The sequence below is a fragment of the Sinocyclocheilus rhinocerous genome, unplaced genomic scaffold (assembly GCF_001515625.1).
Source record: "Sinocyclocheilus rhinocerous isolate Xijiao unplaced genomic scaffold, SAMN03320098_v1.1 scaffold539, whole genome shotgun sequence".
Taxonomy (NCBI): Eukaryota; Metazoa; Chordata; class Actinopteri; order Cypriniformes; family Cyprinidae; genus Sinocyclocheilus; species Sinocyclocheilus rhinocerous.
In genome coordinates this window covers 1,409,525-1,427,958 of record NW_015653003.1, presented here as the reverse complement: position 1 = coordinate 1,427,958, position 18,434 = coordinate 1,409,525, and the positions used below count along the sequence as shown (strand labels likewise).

The window sequence follows — 18,434 nt, the reverse complement described above, 5'->3', positions numbered from 1 at the left end:
GATATGGTAATTCATAAAGAGGCTTATTCACAATGAATGGACTGCCAAGTCCATGGAGGAATCATTATAATTTCCAGAAGACTCAGTGCCTTAAAAAGAGGTTCAGCCAGTTAATTTTATTAACTGGCTGAATGATTGTTTAAAATTATTGGCTTGGATTTTGACTTTATAGCATCCTTAAAGGTCCCCTGAAATGCTTAGAAACACGCAGCGTTACTCTGTGTTGACGTCATTTTAACTGAAACAGGAAGACAGGGCGGGACATATCAAGCAGCCCCGCCCCTTTTTAAAATAGCCAATAGCGTTCGTTTATATCACAGCTTGGGCTAGAGCCGTTGAGCTCCGTAAAGCCGCATTTGACAGGGTATGCCAGCCACAATCTCATCCATATTGCTATAAAATATAGCATTCTGTGTAGAATTCAAATAGCTCTGATACATTTTGTGGTCTGCGCCGACTCGCGCATGTGATCTGCTCCATGCTATCGTGTCTCTGGACCAGAGCAGAGTGTGTGTGTGGTGCGGTGATTAGCGTGACATAGCGTGAAACCAGACTTCTTTTTTCCTCAATGGAAAGCATATTTACACTGTTTGAATCGTTCCCTGTCCCCTATAAAGTGCACTACGTGCCATTCACTGTACAGAAAATACTAATTCTATGGACAAGTGACCGATTTCAGCTGCGGCTTCAGCGTCTATTTTATAGTGTAGGGGGCGGGCGCTTCGGATTCTAGAGAGCATTTGATTGGACAGAAAGTTTGATGAGAAGCTGAAGTACGATGTGACGTCAAAAAAATAGTTGAGCCGTTTTGGCTGAAGTGACGAACTGCAAGCTTTGAATGCTTATATCTTCTAAATGCGAATTTTGTCAGTTTTGGAGCACACTGCCTTATAGATAACCTTAAGACTAACATATTGATACTAACACCCAAAAAAACTTAAATTTTGATTTCATGGGGACTTTAAGGTGTGATCACATTTACCGTTGCTCGTGTGAGGTTGAAGTTCTCCACAGAGAAGTTTGAAGTTGGTCACGCAAATTCAGTGTTGCCCAACATTCTCACTTAATAGCAGCATAGCAGCCACATAACAACATTAAAAAAAATTCAGAACACCATAGCAACATACTAAAAAACACTCAGAACACCATAGCAACATACTAAAAAAACATTCAAAACACCATAGCAACATGCTGCTAAAAAACACTCAGAACACCATGGGCAACCACATGACAAGCTAAAAACACTTACAACACAAAGACAAACACATGGCGACATGCTAAAAACACTCGGAACACCATAGCAACCGAAACACTCAGAACACCATAAAAACCACTTAGCACATGCTATAAACACTCAGAACACCATGGCAACCACATAACAAGCTAAAAACACTTACAACACCAAGGCAAACACATGGCGACATGCTAAAAGTCACTCAGAGCACCATAGGAACCACTTAGCACACGCTAAGCAACATGCTAAAAACACTCAGAACACCATGGCAACTAAATTACAAAATACAGAATACCACTCGGGACACCATAGCAGCCAGATTACAGCATGCTAAAAAAAAAACAGAACACATATTAATACACTAAAAAAGCACTCAGAACACCATAGCAACCACTTAGTAACATGTATAAAACACTCAGAATACCATAGCAACATCCTAACGGCATGATTATACAAGTACTATTGAAGTTTTTCTCAGAAATTAGTTTGAGTTAAATTACTTCACAGCTACCAAACAGGGAAGTTCAGGTTGAGCTCCACCTTCTGGACTAAACTGCTGTATGCGTATCAGTGAAAGGAGCTAGTAAACATCCCAATAGACCTTAACTGACCTTTTGTATTTGTAAAGAACATGCTACCACCTGCCCTATCATTTTTTTTTTTTTTTTACACATGAGTAAAATGTATTGCCGGATTCTGAGCACTGCTGGGAAGTTCCAAGGATGTCTAAAGTGTTTCCCCCATTTCTGGTTTGGGAATACAAAATGTTTAGAGTGAAACATCACTCAACTCTCTGAGGACAGCTGCATGTTTGTGTTGTTAGGATCGAAATATTACAGGCTAAAATTCACCCGTTAAAATGTCTGTGTGTTTTCAATTTACAGTTTTAAAAAAGAAAGCAGAAAAATTCATCTCAAGTGAGGAAATCTCCCCAGAGGAGCACGCTAGAAAAGAGCACGACAGATCCAGCTGTATGAGCCATTGATGGGAAATGTGCGGCTGAAGTAATTGACACGTTATATTCGCACCAGATCGAGGACATGCCGTTTGCCTTTTCCTCAGCATTTCCGACATACATGAATTGTCATCAACTCAATAAATTACAGGTCATGAAATTACGATGCTGTCAATATGTTGCTCGTTTGGCATTTTTAGCGTCTCCACATTACTCACCCTCCACCCACTGTGGTAAATTATAAGCATCCCTGTTGACCAACTAAAAATATCTGTCCCTAAAGTGAACCATATGTGCGGTATTGCATAACTGACCATACGAAATATCCTGACCATCGCTGATTTTAGAACAATGTCATATTGGTAATGTGAACACTGCATGGGTTACCTCAGTTTTGGGGATCATTTAGTTCTGGTAGCTGTTGCTTTAAAGGGGTAGGTCCATAAAAACACTTTTTTATTTTATTTCCTTTGACCCTGAAGATGTTCTCAGGAAGTGTTTGCATCACAGGTTATTCCAGGTTTCCTTCAGCTTAACACATTCAGAAGAATGGGGTCTCCTTCTTGGCCCAGCTGAGCATATCCTACCCTTGGTCTGTGGCTGACAGAAATAGACTGTCCCATATTTGGATTCTGCATTAGCTGCTGTCCATTTTGATAAAACTATACAGTGTTGACGGAGGACGCCCAGTGCTGACACCCCTTTCTCCTGTGTTATTGTTCTTCTTCCTGAGAGATTTTCAGCTGTTGTCCACCAAGACTTGAAGGTTATGATGGGCCAAGAAGTGTCTGTTCCATTTATAACCTATATTCTCACACTTTATGAAAACACACCCGCTCTCTTTTCCTCACACATTGTTAATAGTTGTGTTCCAAAATCTAGTGAGTGGCATAACTTGGACAGCTTTTTTTAGGCATCATATGTTCACTCCCAGTGCTAAGGCTCAATTATGTTTTAAAAAATACTGTGCTTTGGCTAAATTCTAAGGCAGCATTGCGTAAATCCTATGCTTCAGATGCCTGTTCTGAAAAATAAATCTCTTATTTATACTATTTGCCTCATTGATTAGAATGATAGGCTTCAACTAAGCCTAAATTAAACTGTGCAATTAACAGTTTTAATGATCAGTTAAAGGAATGAAAACATTCAGTCATAATTTAATTTTGTTGTTCCAAACCCATTTGATTTTCTTTTGCATAACACAAAAGTAAATAATTTTAATGAATATCTGTTTTGGTGTCAGGGGTCAGCAAAAAAAAGTCCATGAAACTTGTTTATTGTTTTCTGAGTGCTCTGGTTGGATTTGGTGAAATTCAACCCAATATCTAAGCAATTGCAAAGTAAATTTGTGGCGGCTACAATGAGTACTGCAGAGATGAGATTTATGGTCAAAACCTCAAAACAATTTGGCAATTTAGCACTTTTTGTTCCATTGTGATGTAAGGGTATGGTTAACACAATTTCAAGATATTTTCACGTTTTATTCTACAACATAAAAAACTAAAAAATCAAAAGGGGTATTACTGAGTTTTTTTTTTTAGTAAAATCCCCTTGTGATTAATTAAAAAAGCAGTTGCAAACAAGTGGTTAAATGGGACTGCAGAAGTTCTCTGGGACACTGATTAAACACAATTACACCAAACAAGAAAACATTGCCGCTGGTGACGCTGAAGTCATGTGACCGTGGTACAGTTGGCTTATAGCCTTCATGTAACACAAAATTTGAATCATAAACTTTTTTTAGGTCACAGAGCTTTTTCTGCTATAATCCAAAAGCCAATGGAAAAATTATGTTGCGTTTTGGTCAAGGAAACCAAGGTGATGCAAACGAACGGGCTGGCATTAAAAAAAAAAAAATTAATCACTGTAGTGCTCTGTTGCTTTCCTGTGCACCATCCGGTGCTTCACAATCCATTCCAGAATGATGGTTGACCAATTGCCATTAAAACACCAGAAGAGGAAGAAGAATCCGCCACCTACTGGAATGGAGTGGGAAGCTCTGAATGGCACAAAGGAGACCAGTGGCAGCCAGCCACCATGATTTTGAAATAGCTTTGTCATTTCTGGCTGAACTACTTCTTTAATTGAGCCAGTGTCTAAACATAATCTTCAATATTTGATTAATTGTAGAGCCTTACTAAGTAGCCTATAGAAATCAAGTCAGTTTGAATATCAAGGAATATGTTTCTGCTGTGACAGCTTATGTATGTACCTTATGAACCAGCCTGGCACTGTGGCACAACTCCCAGTAATCAGAGCGGCGGCTCTTTCTTTATCCTTTAGCTGGGGCAGCGGTCCTCTGCCTTTTATGGCCGTCATTAAACAGAGATGCAAGTAACGGAACACAGTACAAGGCAGCCGAAGATCTAATATGGTTGTTCTGTTCTCCATGCTTTCAGCCGCTGAACTGATTCTTAACAGGTCAAGCTGGAGATCTTGTGTCTTGTTTGCAGAGTGGACGTGCCATTCATTTCTCACATGATGAGGAACTCTCACTGACAGGCCAGCAGTGTAACTGAATGCCCTCTGACATCACGGCTGCTAGAACACTATGGAGTGCCATTGTCACTTGACCGAGAGCTAATTTAAGGAAAGGTCTGTCTTCTCTGATATGACTCGGCTGTTTCATGGTTGCAAGAGTGCACACACAGTTTAGAGAACAATTGAGACACTTTCACATGACTTGTGCCTCCATTGAAGCGAAGCAGCAAGCTAACTTGTTGTCAGCAGGTGAAGCATTGTAATGTGAAGCTCAAAGTTCAAATAGTTTCAGCTCTGACTCTGTTTTCACTGACATTTCAAAGTACAGCCATGATTGTTATTCGATGTGTATCATTAATGCTGTATTTCATACAACTCCAAACTTGGAATTCTCCTACGTGGCAATAATAACCACTGGAACTACAGAAGCAAAGACCTCTTATCACAGTCATGATTAAAGAATCGATCCCTTGCTTCCCTCGACCCCTTGTTTGTGTTTCATTTTTATGTTTGTCATCAGATAACAGAATCCAATAACCATTCACTGTAACATATTGTAGCATGACTTAATTTTCCAGCTGTGTGAAACATCTTGTCCTGGACCTCCATCCACCAATCCTAGCCTTCTACTTGGACTATTTCAATGCTCTTAAATATCAAACTTGAGCTAATATTTACTGTAAAAGAACCCCCCCCCGCCCCCCCCCAATGAGACTGTGATCCAGTTGATCAGACATGTCGGGTTTATCCACAGTTCTTGTCTGTCTGGATGTTGTCTTGTGAACTAAACCAAGCATGTGCAGAATATTTCAGACTGAGGCTTGGCTTTTGTAGTATTTGACTGAATGCCAGACTGAAGAGCCTCTGGCCACTTGCATAATAACAGCCTCAGGAAGGGTATTGATGGAGCTTAAGCGTAATAATACACAACCTATTTTCCACAATTATAGACCTTAGTCACATTAAATTTAAGGCAAATAAAAATGAAACTGTAGGGATAGGAGCACAGTACGTTCACTATGGGTTGTACGTAGGTTGTCATTTGCGTCAAATTACAGCGTCTTTCCTGTCCATTTTGGGTCTGTGTGGCATTGCCGTCCCACATCATCAACCCCACATACGCACTCTCATTATTTGTTTATCTGGATTTGGTAGGGAATTTATCGCATACTTCGAATATTTTCATATTTTTCTGTAATTTTCCTGGAACCTGTCCCAATCTGACAAGGGGATGGAGCATCCTGCTCTTCCGTCTTCGCCTGCCAGCGTTCCAGATTTCCTGCCTTCTATTGTGGCTGCAGCGGGATGCTAACATCCTGGTTCAAGCCCTGAGGTCAATCCAACACACTCTGTATAGCTCTGTCTTTCATTCTCGCTGTCTCTCTCGCATTCATTCCTTCACTCTTTATCCTCTGTTTCCACCCACTCACCTTATCGCTTTTGCCTAGGCGTGAGTCAAAAGCTGTCTAACGCTAGTCTTTGTGCAGAATGCAGTAGTTTCCCTCTTTCTTTCATCTCTGTCCCTGACTTTCCTCTGTTGCTCTTCCTCATCTCTCTAATACCAGGCCGCCATTTGTGATCCAGCCTCATTGTGCCTGCCAAACCACTTTAAACTCTAGCACCAACACAGCAGATTTACTCAGTCTGATATGTCTCGTTTTCTCCTGTCTCATTACCGCTAACCAGGAGAGCAGCGTCTATTCATTGCCTGCGCTTTAATTTTCATTTACATTTACACATTTGGCAGCCACTTTCATTGCATTTAAAGTGCACATTTACATTTTATCAGTTCTTGCTTTGCATGGGAACGAACCTTGCCAAGACCTTGGCATTTCTAGCGCCATGCTCTACTGTTTGAGCTACTGTTGTCAAAAGTACTGATGTTTGACAAAAAATTTGATATGTCAAAATAGATCTGTGCATTAAGTCTTGCAAAGTGCAATGGATCTGACACTTTTTCTGTAACCTGTAATGCGTTTCTTTGTTTTTAATTTTATTACGAACTTTTCATTTGATCTTTTTAATGTAGTGTTTGCTTAACTGAACAATAGTTGAAGCCTACATGCTAATGTTTTATTCTATTATTTACTTAGTATTATTAATTATATATAATGAACTGATTTAATTTATTGAATGTTTTTATTTTCAAAGAAGAGGTAAATGATAACTGTTAAAATAGTTATACTATACAGTAGTTTTTGCTATGGTACCGAGAACCTTTGAAATTTTACTGGCACCAACTACTGAAATTTTGGCACCGTGACACTAGTTTGAGCTACAGGAAAGCCACTTGCTTCTGAAATCTTGATCATTTTGCTGTGCAGGAGTACACATTTTCAAATTGATTTAATTCAAACACTTGATTCGATTCAACTCCCATTCAAAAGCTTCAGTTTTTACACTGTCTTTTTATTGCAGCACATTCAATACACATTCAAACTAACAGCTGATTGTAAATAATTTATTTTGCTGTGACACTGAATTTGCAGCAGCATGGATTCAGCAGCAGGACAGTCAGTCAGCTACAGGATATTATCCAGGTTCATTTATTAGGATTTTCTATGTAACAGAATGGATGTGGAGGGGCTTTTGAAAGGGCACTGAGGCAGTCAGTGGCGTTTCCTGCCTTCTGATGAGAGGATGTACTATCTGAAGTGGCACATCCTGCATATGATCACAAACTATCCCATTTGCACACTGACGTGCCATAACTGCCTCATACTGCATTCCAGTAAGCCCTGTCAAAACAATGAAAAGTGTTTGAAATGAATTTCAACAACCTCAAATTCAATTCCTGTGATTTTCTCTGCGCTTATGATGTCACCTCTTATGATAACCAGAATTTACTGGTTGCTTTTGTGCTGACTGGATATTCTGGTAATGTCAGGCTCTTGTAGAGTCAAGACTAACACTGTTTGTTTTTTTTGTACTTTTACAGTTCTGCCAGCCTGGTGGATGGAGGCCGTCTCGTGAGAGGAAGCTCCCGACATTCTTCACAGTGGTGCTGACAGACATAGACTCAGAACGACACTTCTGCTCCTGTCTGACCTTCTTTGAGGCAGAGGTCAACCTTCAGGTGAGATTAAGGCCATGTTTTTATTACAAGGTCTAGTTAGGGGTCCAGGCATTTTTGCTGTTGGATTGACTTTCGTTCTTCCTCATTAGAAAGAAAGGTGTCAGAGACCATAAAAACATTACTCTCTGCTTGTATAATTGGGAACTGTATGAGCTAGTACCAACATTTATTTTGGCCAGAATCATTTTGCAATTTTTTTTTTGTCTAACCTTTGTCCATATCACACAGAATTTGAAATGCATCATCATTTAGCAGATACAGGCCAATCAAATTTTAGGCTATTCATACATTACCAATCACACACATTTCCAATTCACGCTTGAAGGCAATAGTGAATAAGACACATTAAAATTAGTCCTAGATATAACTTGTCAGTTAAATGCTCACAGTTGCACGGCAAAGCGAAAAATAAATTCTATATATAATTTAAAAAATTCATCTTAGATCTTTTCACTCATTTTAATGACCTCAGAAGGACTATTTTTAAAATATTTTAAGGATATTTAGGTCTTGAAAGTAAGCATTTCAACCATTCAACCACTTTGAGAACCTTTCAGTAATGGCTGCTGCGATCAGGATGGGACAAAATTTACTGCTGCATCTTAAAGTTCACTGTCCTGAGTGGAGAAAGAAAGAAGAGGAGCAGCAAGGGCCTGGGGTTTGAGGACAGCTATGTAAAGAATGCAGCTGTAATTTCTGACTGTTGCTCAGCGTCCATCAGGGTTCCAACCTCAGCTGCTTCCAGTGATAATGAGGCTAGAGGAACAGCTCCTGTAGAAGATTTTCAGTTGTTCATCATTTTGAGAGGAAAAACATTGAGCCTCCACATTTTTTTCTCATTTTTGCTGAGATGTTTTAGCATTAAGTGAAAGTCCTGGAGTGCAAAAAACCAGTGCACCAGTGTCCTTGACTGAGATAATCTACTTTATTAGAGTAAGGTTGGCAATAAGGGTCAAGTTTTGTGTTCATTTATATATAGTATAGTTTCAAGCGTGCCATTTTTCTGTAAATTAGGTTATTCAAGTTCATCGATTGTTTGGCAGAAACAAGCCAATACGTTTTTGCCAATGGGCCCATATTGACTAATGGACCTGTACATCTTCTGAATGTCCAAATAAGTTACACATGGACACCAGGTTGTTCGGAGGACACATGCCAAGTTTCACCATTAGAGGGAGGCTGTAACAAGGGGAATCTCGTAAAAAACATTGGCGTAAGGAAGTTCAAATTTGACACGCTTTTTCTTTGTTACAAGTGCTAATATACTGCAAAATCAGTTGGACAGATGAACAAGAATGCCGGCAGCCAATTAAATTTTATCAGCCATGTGTATTTCTTACAGGCCTCACTATAGATCAATATAACAGGCTTCAAACTTCTTAGCATCTTTTGAGGTAAATCGTTGGACAACAACTGTATCAATAGCATCTGTTCTGCCAGTTTGCCAATTGCAGTTTTATTCCAGCTCCTTTTTATTGTCACCTGTGGCTATATTTATCTAAGTATTTGCCAATCATTTACTTCTGCAATCACAGAGTGTGAAGTATAACCATCATTGATTACACTGCTTACAAGTTCTTACAGAACCTGGAATGTTATGAGTAGCCTATATCATCATATCAACTGTCTTTCTGATAGCACACACAGCTTTCAATGAGCACAGCTGTGCGCCCCTACTGTTAGCCAAAAGCACTTTTGGATTTTATTAGCGGACAAGTGTACAAGGTGTGTAGCCCCTGTTGTTTACATTGGCATATCATTCTGCTTCCTCTGGCTGGGAGAATATGGCAGCACCTAGATCTCTATGAAGGAAAGTTGTAATTTCAGCATATTCATATTGATCGTTTTTGTTGCCACTCCTGTTACAATGTTTGTCCAATGCAGTGCAGTGATGTGGCATATGTGTGTGTCATGTCAATAAACTTTGCCACATTCATGCTTACTACGCCTAAGTGCCTAAAAGGTTTTTCATAAGATGATGGTTCCAAGTACAGTCATGATTTGCATTAGTCAAGCTACTCAGTTCAAGTTCATTCCACTGTAGACAAATGCAACACTGCTGTTGTTTTCAAGGAGAAAAATTCAGGGATGCCTTCAATAGACCAGCGAATGAACAAGGAAATTGGCTCCACAGCTTTGAATCATTTAGAATGTTGCAACAGGCTCTTGTTTGTCAGAAAGCAGGTCAGATGGGGACCATCACTCTTGTAGAGTCCACTGAATGACATTTGTCTTTTTTGAGAGTTTACTTATAAGCCATTTCCATGTGTCACCAAAACATTCTAGAGAATTCAGGGCCAGAATGTAATTTTTTTATGTAGTGTTGTGACTCCATTTAGTGAAGCATATTGAGAGAAACAGAGAGGATGCAGAGGCGCTGAATCACTCACGCTGTTTGTGGAGATGACCGTGGACTTCAGGAGGAACCCCCCTGCACTCCCCCTCTGTCACTGTCATTCTGTTACACTGTGGAAGCTTCTGTCACGAAAACAAATTCCTCGTATGTGTAAACATACCTGGCAATAAAGCTCATTCTGATTCTGATTCTGTTTGTGAAATTACAGTATGGCAGAATGATTTTAAATTACTCATTGATCTGTTCATCTGTGTTGATTAATTTACTCATTCAACCTACATAGTGAATGAATGTTTGTGGGAATTTCCCACATTATGAGCGGGAAAATTATTTGCAATAATTGCAATCTTGTGGCCCTGGAATGTATTCATTTTTTTTTTTTTTACCTGTGGAAATGATGATGTAATCATGAGGAGAACCAGTTCATCACATCCCGACATTCCACATCTATTGAGAGCAGCATCCTAGTACCGGCAATGTGGCTTAATTCAATATTCAGGATGTGGTGATCATCATGACCCAAATGAAGCATTTCAATGCTGTGAGTCACATTAATTTGTTAAGCAGGCCACTTACTGTTCAAATGCCTAGAAGGTTAATTCTTCAGATTCACTATGAATCAGCCCGTTTACTACAAGCATCTACATGGATGCCAGCATACAGACTTACTGTCAACTTCCTGTTGCTTTACTGGCTGAGTACAAAAATAGCGACACAAAGTAGAGAAAATACAAGGGATATATGTGTACATACAGACGACAACATTAAAATAATCCCTATTCACACGGATCCACAAAAATGACTAGAAATATTATATTATAGTTGTCAAGTACTCGCGCATACCTATAGACTAAACACATAATACGCATACGCATGTGTCACCATTTACACAAATTTGTGTTTTTTGAGACAATTATTGTATCACTTTCAAACACTTTGAAAAAAAAAATAAAGAATTCAAAATGCTGTTGTCGTGTGAATGAACGGCCAATACGCCTTTTCCATTTTTAGTTGTAAACCGTATTGTGTAAACGCCCCCCGAGTTAGCAACAGTTACCAAAAGGAGTGGAACTTTGCAATGGGTTAATCAGCTCTACATGCTGAAGGCATCTATGCATTACGCTCAAGTGTGCCATGCACATCCTGAAAAGTGAAGCCAAAACGTTTCAATCGCCATCTGGTGACTGGCTGCAGTATAGGTCATAAACCCCGCCCTCTCCATGTAAACGAATGGGACTTAAGCCAAACTAAAAAATCAAATTACACTTCAAATAAATTTTTCCCAAAGATGGTCTCCATCATTTCAGGTAGTTCTTATAATGCTGATGTATGTTCAAGTGTTCATTTTAAAGTTTGTTTTTAATTAGTTATTTGACGCTATAAAATGAAGTGTGGTGTCATGATTGGTGAGCATGCGATTGGGTCTGCAGGAGTTTCGGTGGGACTTTGATATCACGACTCCATCTCACGATCACTACTGCACAGACTCGGGCTCCAAATGACGTCATTGGCGCAAGATGACAGTGGCCATATTGGGATGTTTTGGCTTCACTTTTCTATAGTGGAAGGAAGTGGAGACGCGTTGTCCATCTTCTTTTAGTCTATGGTTACGCTATGTCAGAGGACACCACAAATCCATTGATGTCAATGGGAATGGTACCTCACAAGGAAGAAAAATTCAAACATTTGCATAAGCATCCTGAACTGTATGGAGTAAAGGCTTTGAAAGTACAAAATTCTCTCCATTCCATTTCGCACTATTTAATGGGCTTGTTTTTATACACTCATTGTTTTTAACGCATCTGCAGGGACCCAGCATTTCCGGTGTTGTGTACTTGCCTAAAGCTACATCATTAACCCACTTAATATAAAAATCATGACACAATAAAATATATTTTTCTTTTATCAGATTGGAAGAGGCAGCACTGGAATGTATTTTTTTTTCATAATTGAACCAAATCCTCCCAATAAGGTTGAAATGTGTTTCCCATCTGTGGGGGTATTTTAATCCTGTCCTCCCACTGATAAGATGCGGTAGATCTTGTGGCATGTTTTCACTGTCTGAGCAAATCAAATGGGCTCCAGCGCAGGGGGTTAGGTGGCAGAGTTTGAGAAGTGGGCATCGTTATGAGCTTGCAGGCCTGACGCAGACTCAAACGAGACAATTAGAAGCAGATTGTGAGCAGTGGGACGTGACTCTGGCAACACCTCTCCTTCCTATCGCTGTATGATAATGATAATATTGATAATGAAGTCTCCTTTTTGTCATGAATAGTTCACCCAGAAATTAAAATTTCCAGAAATTTAACTCAACCTCAGGCCATCCAAGATGTAGAAGAGTTTTTTACTTTGGAAAAGAAATCACATTTCAATATTCCTATGAAATGTTATATATTATTATGAAAATGATCAATTATTACTTGTCAATTATTACTCCCATTATTACACTTCTTTTTTCATTACATGTTGCCCCAAAAACACATTAATATGCAAATTAGATTTAGTTTATAGATACATTATATATAATGAGAGAACCTGTTTATGGCCATTTTACACATATTTTGCATAAAGAAAAATGGTATATCAAATTATAGTTCAGAATTATCTTTATACAAAGTTTGGTAAAAAAAAAAATCCTGAACACTAAAAATCTATTGGTGATTTTAAAAAAAAATCAATTGTTTTTGCCTATGCATGCATGTTCATTCATGTCTTTACTTTTTTTTTTTTTATTGAGTCCCGATGTCCTCTACCCAGGACGTAGCATAACTTATGAATGAAATATCATTTTAAATTAAAATGTAAAAAAAAAAATTTTTTTAATGCTCTAAACAATGTAATGACATGAAAAAGAAAGAAAAAAAAATCCTAAAATGTTTTGCCAGGTCTTAAGAGGATAAATCTCTTGTAATGTTGTTAAAACGTCGTCATTTGGCATATCTATAAAAAATGAAATGAAGATAAAAATCTATAAAATAAAAGTCAAAATAATTTTGGTATAATCTAAGAAGATTTTTCTTTCAAAATTAATAATTTAACAAAGGTTACAAAAATTATTAATAATATTAATAATAATCTGGTACAATCAACATGCAGGAAAAACCTGCAAACCCTCATGACTGACGAGATCAGTAACTCTTTAAAAATATTAGGACATTTTACCTTTTTAATGACTAAGCAAAATTAGTTTAGGTTGTAAAATATTGTTATGTGACTTCCCAAAGATCTATTAATATTTTTCACTTCATGGTTACATCACTTGATATTTTGTTGTTTTATGTAATCTTGTTGAAAATGGTTTTCTAAACCAAATGAAACCCACATGAATACAAAGAGTACATTTCTAAGAACCCTTAAATTTATTTAATTTTGATATGTATTCTGTGACTTACTACATTTTTGCCTAAATTTATAGTTTATCATTGACTTAATCCTCCCGTTGTCCCATAAACTCAGTTTGGGTTGTACATGGTGTAATCGCTGTGATTTGTTTCTTCACTGATTGCATCTTTGTGACGTGATTATTTAGGAAATTGAATTTTTCCAAATACTCGTATGGAGAGTTTACACACATTTAACTCATACACTAAAACAGGACTTGTAATGTGAGCCTAAACCAGTTCAAGTAGCATATTAGCCATTGGGACAAGACCCTTGCACAAAACAAACCCAAAACCCAACCAATTTCCAAAGCAAAATCTATAAATAGACCAGCACCTCTGTTTTGCTCCAGGTTCCTCTTATGGTTTCATAACAACCAGCATGGGTCACTCCTTTATTCATCATGCAAGCCTATCTTAACTTTCTCTATCCTGACACTAACTCTGTCAACGCACCGTCACACTTTAGATAGATATGAAAGACCCCCTAACTTAATTTGCTCCTGTTATAGTTTTCTCTTGCTTGTTGAAAAAAGGCAGCGCTGCTCGGCTGACCTCATGACCATTATCACATTTGATGTATTGAAATGCAGTGCTGTTTTTAGTTTCTTTGAGGAAACCGGATCGAGCCTGAATACTGAGCGACAGTCACATTATACAGACTAAGCTTGTCTACATAATCTCAGCTTTATCAGTGATTCTGAGAACATGTAATCGTGTGATCTTTATGCGTTATTTTCTAGTGCTCTCTCAACTCCTCAACTCAGATATTTATCAGTGGTGAATAACAAAGAATTTAGAAACAGAGCCCTGTAATTCTTCATCAGACACTCTGTCCATCTCACACAGAGGACACAGAGGATTTTCAGTGTTCACTCTTTGCTGTTCTTTTCCACTGTCAGGCAGTAAACAACTCGTCCGCTCGGACAGCACTACTTTTAGTCACAAATCTAAATTAACTTGAAATGATGCTCTGTGAGTGAACCATTTTAGAGTCTGCTTATGTTGCTTGGTTTTAATAAGTTATAATTTAATTGTTGAGCAATTAAAATTTGTAATCTAATTGATGTGTAAACGAAAGATCATTTGAAGTCATTATTGTGTGAAAAAAAGCATTGAATAGCCATTACAAAAAGATGATTCAATGTTGTATGAATAATCATAATAAATGGGTTAATATTCTTAAAGGGGTCCTATTATGCTCTTTTACAAAGTCTTGAATTTGTTTTGGGGGTGTACTAAAACAGGCTCTCATACTAGGTTGTTCGAAAAACACATTATTTTTCACATATTTTACATTACAACTCCTCTCTCCCCAGTCTGGCATTAGCGGCTCGAATAGTTCCTGTTAAATAAAATATCTCCCTTTGAAGTGGACTTTGAGCTTTGTAACTTTGCAGATCTTTTTTATGCTCAAACAGCAACATTACAGACTAACTAAAGTTGAAAAAGTGAAAAAGCATAATAGGACCCCTTTAAAGTTTTTTAATGATTTTTTGAAATGATTTGAAATAATTGGAATGAAATGATACTCTACATATGAAACTAAAACCACCTGTATGTGGTGGCAAGTCATTTGCTGCGTCCGAAATTGAATACTTCACTACTTCGCAAAGTTAGTTCAAATTCAAATGTAGTACATATTTAGACAGTATGCAATTTCAGATGCATCAACTAAATCTTAATGAGTGAGTCATTCAGTCATTCATTCAATGATTCTTTCAAACTACTGATGAATTTAGTGACTGTCTTTATGAAAGGAATCATTTGCTCACTCAGTTCACTCAAAAACTTGGATTCATTACCGAAACTTTGCTCATTGTTGCTTGGAAAGGCATAATGATTCTGTCATGGCTTTGTTTGAATCTTCCGTAATCACGTCCAGGCTTTATCTCATATGATTGCTCTGTACTTGTCCACCAACTCGAAAAGTACCTCAGCCTCATGGAATTTTATTTATTCCAGACTTTTAAAATTATTCTTGATTTTTTTTTTTTCTGTTTCAGGGCTCAAAGACGCTGGAGGCAGATGGGGATGTAGCTGAGGATGTGGATGAGGAAGAGGATGGTTTGATCCAGCCAGCTCAAATCTTTGCACCCAAAAGTTTGATTCTTGTCTCCAGGCTGGATTACCCAGAAATATTTAGGGTAAACAAAAATCTGTCCGTCTGTTTGTCCATTGCATTTAGCATTTTATGATGTCTCTCTGTGAAATACCACCTCTCAAAAAACAAAACAAAAACATTTTGTTCCTAATATATTTTAGTTATTTTTGGCAAAATCAGATTTTACTCGCATTTTTGATGTGAATCATACGTTTATAACTAGGAATTTTCATGCTGGAGCTGTAGCTGGATTTAGGATAATTAAAACCATCACTGGGTTGAGAACGATATTGATAGTCAGCTTTTAAATCATTAAAGTCAAAGATTTATGTCTGCTGATGGAATAAAAACAGGGATTACAGAGACTGAGAGGAATATCACAGGAGCTCAAAAGCAGGAAATCCACTCATTCAAAGTTTTATGCAGACTGCCTGTCTCAATTTTTTTATTTTATTTATTTTTTTAACTTTTGGCCTACATTCATGTATTTGGCATGAGCTAAGCCTGGGAATAAGTTAGTTGATCCGTATTGCTTGGTAAAAAGACCACATGTTTATGGTCTCACACTATATCCCTTAGTTTCTCATTGTACCCATTTAAGAAGGCACTGTTATGCCCTGCTGGCATTTCTTCTCATATATATATATATATATAGAGAGAGAGAGAGAGAGAGAGAGAGAGAGAGAGAGAGATCTAAAGAACAATTTAAAAGCAAATATAAAAGCATTAAGTGATGTTTGCTAAGGAAGTCATCATTATTACTAATGCTCTTACTTGAGGTTAGGGATTTAAATGGTTTGTGCTATGAACATGAATTATACCTCAAATTGTTCATCTTGCTGATAAGACTTGTCAGACTTATGATTTTCATTTGAGCATACAATAAAAAAAAATCCTTAGACTTTCATTGTAGGAGAGACCAGAATATGGACCAACTGACTTGAGTCTGTAATCAACCACTCTGAAAACCTTAACAATCACCTAGAACACTATAGCAACACCCTAGCAACCATGCGGAACACTATAGCAACACCTTAGCAACCGCCCAAAACACTAGCAACACCAAAGAAAGCACTCAGAAAACCCTAAATCACCCAGAACAGTATAGCAACACTCTACCAACACCATAGCAACCACAGATAACACTAGGAACACCTTAGAAACCACTCAGAAAACCTCAAAATCATCCAGAACAGTATAATAACACCCTAGCAACCACCCACAACACTAGCAACACCATAGCAACCGCACATAACACTAACAACACCCTAGAAACCACTCAGAAAACCTTAAAATTGCCCAGAACATTATAGCAACACCCTAGCAACCACCCAGATCACTAGCAACACCCTAGAAGCCACTTAGAGCACTAGCAACACCTTAGAAACCATTCAGAAACACCCTAGCAACTACCCACAACACTAGCAAAACCATAGCGACCACACATAACACTAGAAGCACCGTAGAAAGCACTCAGAAAATTATAGCAACACCCTTGCAACCACCCAGAGCACTAGCAACACCCTAGAAACCATTCAGAAAACCTTAAAATCACTATAGCAACATCACAGCATTCACACAGAACATTCTAGCAACACCATATCAACCATTAAGAATAACTTTGCAACTGTAGCAATAGAAACAAGTTGTTAGGACAACACCAGTATTGTGGCAGCAACTTTTGCACCACTCACATTGACTCTTTTTTTGTGTCAGGAAGTGTTTTACATGTGTTTGTGTGTCAGGGACTAGCTGAATGGTTTTTTTTCCTCCTAGGGCTGCTTGGGACTGATCTACACCGTATACATCGACAGTCTGAGCTTCCCTCTGGAAGGGCTGGTGGCAAACCTCTTCACATGCTTGGTCCCATTGGGTGGAGGTTCCCAGGTCAGACATTACTTAACCAAAGAATTCCTCATCTGTCTCTAACCCTGACCCCTGTGGATACTCGAGCACACAGAGGGTTAGCCAGGGTTCATTTGTGTACCTGTGTACCTTGAGGAAAGCAGGGTGTCTCATATTGCATTTTGTTTTCATTGGAGACTCCTGAGATGTTAAAAGGGCTTTAGGGGTCAGTGAAAGAAGCCTGTTGTTTTGATTTATAGCTAAAATATTACTAAATGTAGCTCTCATGTTCTGGTTTGTGTGCCGCAGTTCTTTACTTTTGTGGGTCTCATTTTTCTTTTTGGTATCTGATTTTCCTAAAACAGAATTTTATGTTTTCTCTTTAAACAGCTTCTAAATCCACTCTTTACTGTACCCTGCACTCATATAAATCAAGCTAAATGAAAAATCACCAAATAGATATTATTAAACAATCTAGAAATTGGTTTCAAGGGAAATATATATATATATATGCAGACCGCAGAGTTTTGCAGGCTCTCCGTGTTGAAATCGCGTTGTTTTTGATGTAATTCACCATTACATTTACTAATTCCTCCAGAAACTATTATTTTTTCCCAGCTGGTTTGTAGCATCATGGTGATCAAACAGGGTGTAAGTTATAAACAGACCCCAGGGGAGGTATATATTCATCTTTCAGTGTGAGTCTAACTCTATCCGCTTGGAATGTGTCATGAGACTTCAGCGCACATCTGTTCATGAAACAGTCCATGTGCATCTTATTGGCTCTGTTTAATACACGTCTGCTGTTTCTTACAATACAAGAGCCAAGATCTACAAAAAAATAAATAAACTTAGTAAACCTGCTAAAGTCTAGAGAGCTGTCTCCACTGTTCTATTGCTTCCAGAGGGTTTATGTATATATCAAGTTTATATATATATAAGCAATAAAAATTATATTATTTGGTATATATAAAATTATATATATATATATATATATATATAT

General features: G+C 38.0%; 1 protein-coding gene across 1 annotated transcript in view; it reads left to right on the top strand.

Moving 5' to 3' along the window:
- The window catches only part of sbf2 (SET binding factor 2), a 143,150-nt gene that overhangs the window by 35,455 nt on the left and 89,261 nt on the right, over positions 1-18,434 (top strand). Inside the window, exons 3-5 of the mRNA XM_016521593.1 lie at positions 7,609-7,746; positions 15,489-15,629; positions 17,363-17,473. Coding sequence (XP_016377079.1) covers positions 7,609-7,746; positions 15,489-15,629; positions 17,363-17,473 — 390 coding nt within the window. The remainder of the gene's footprint in view (positions 1-7,608; positions 7,747-15,488; positions 15,630-17,362; positions 17,474-18,434) is intronic.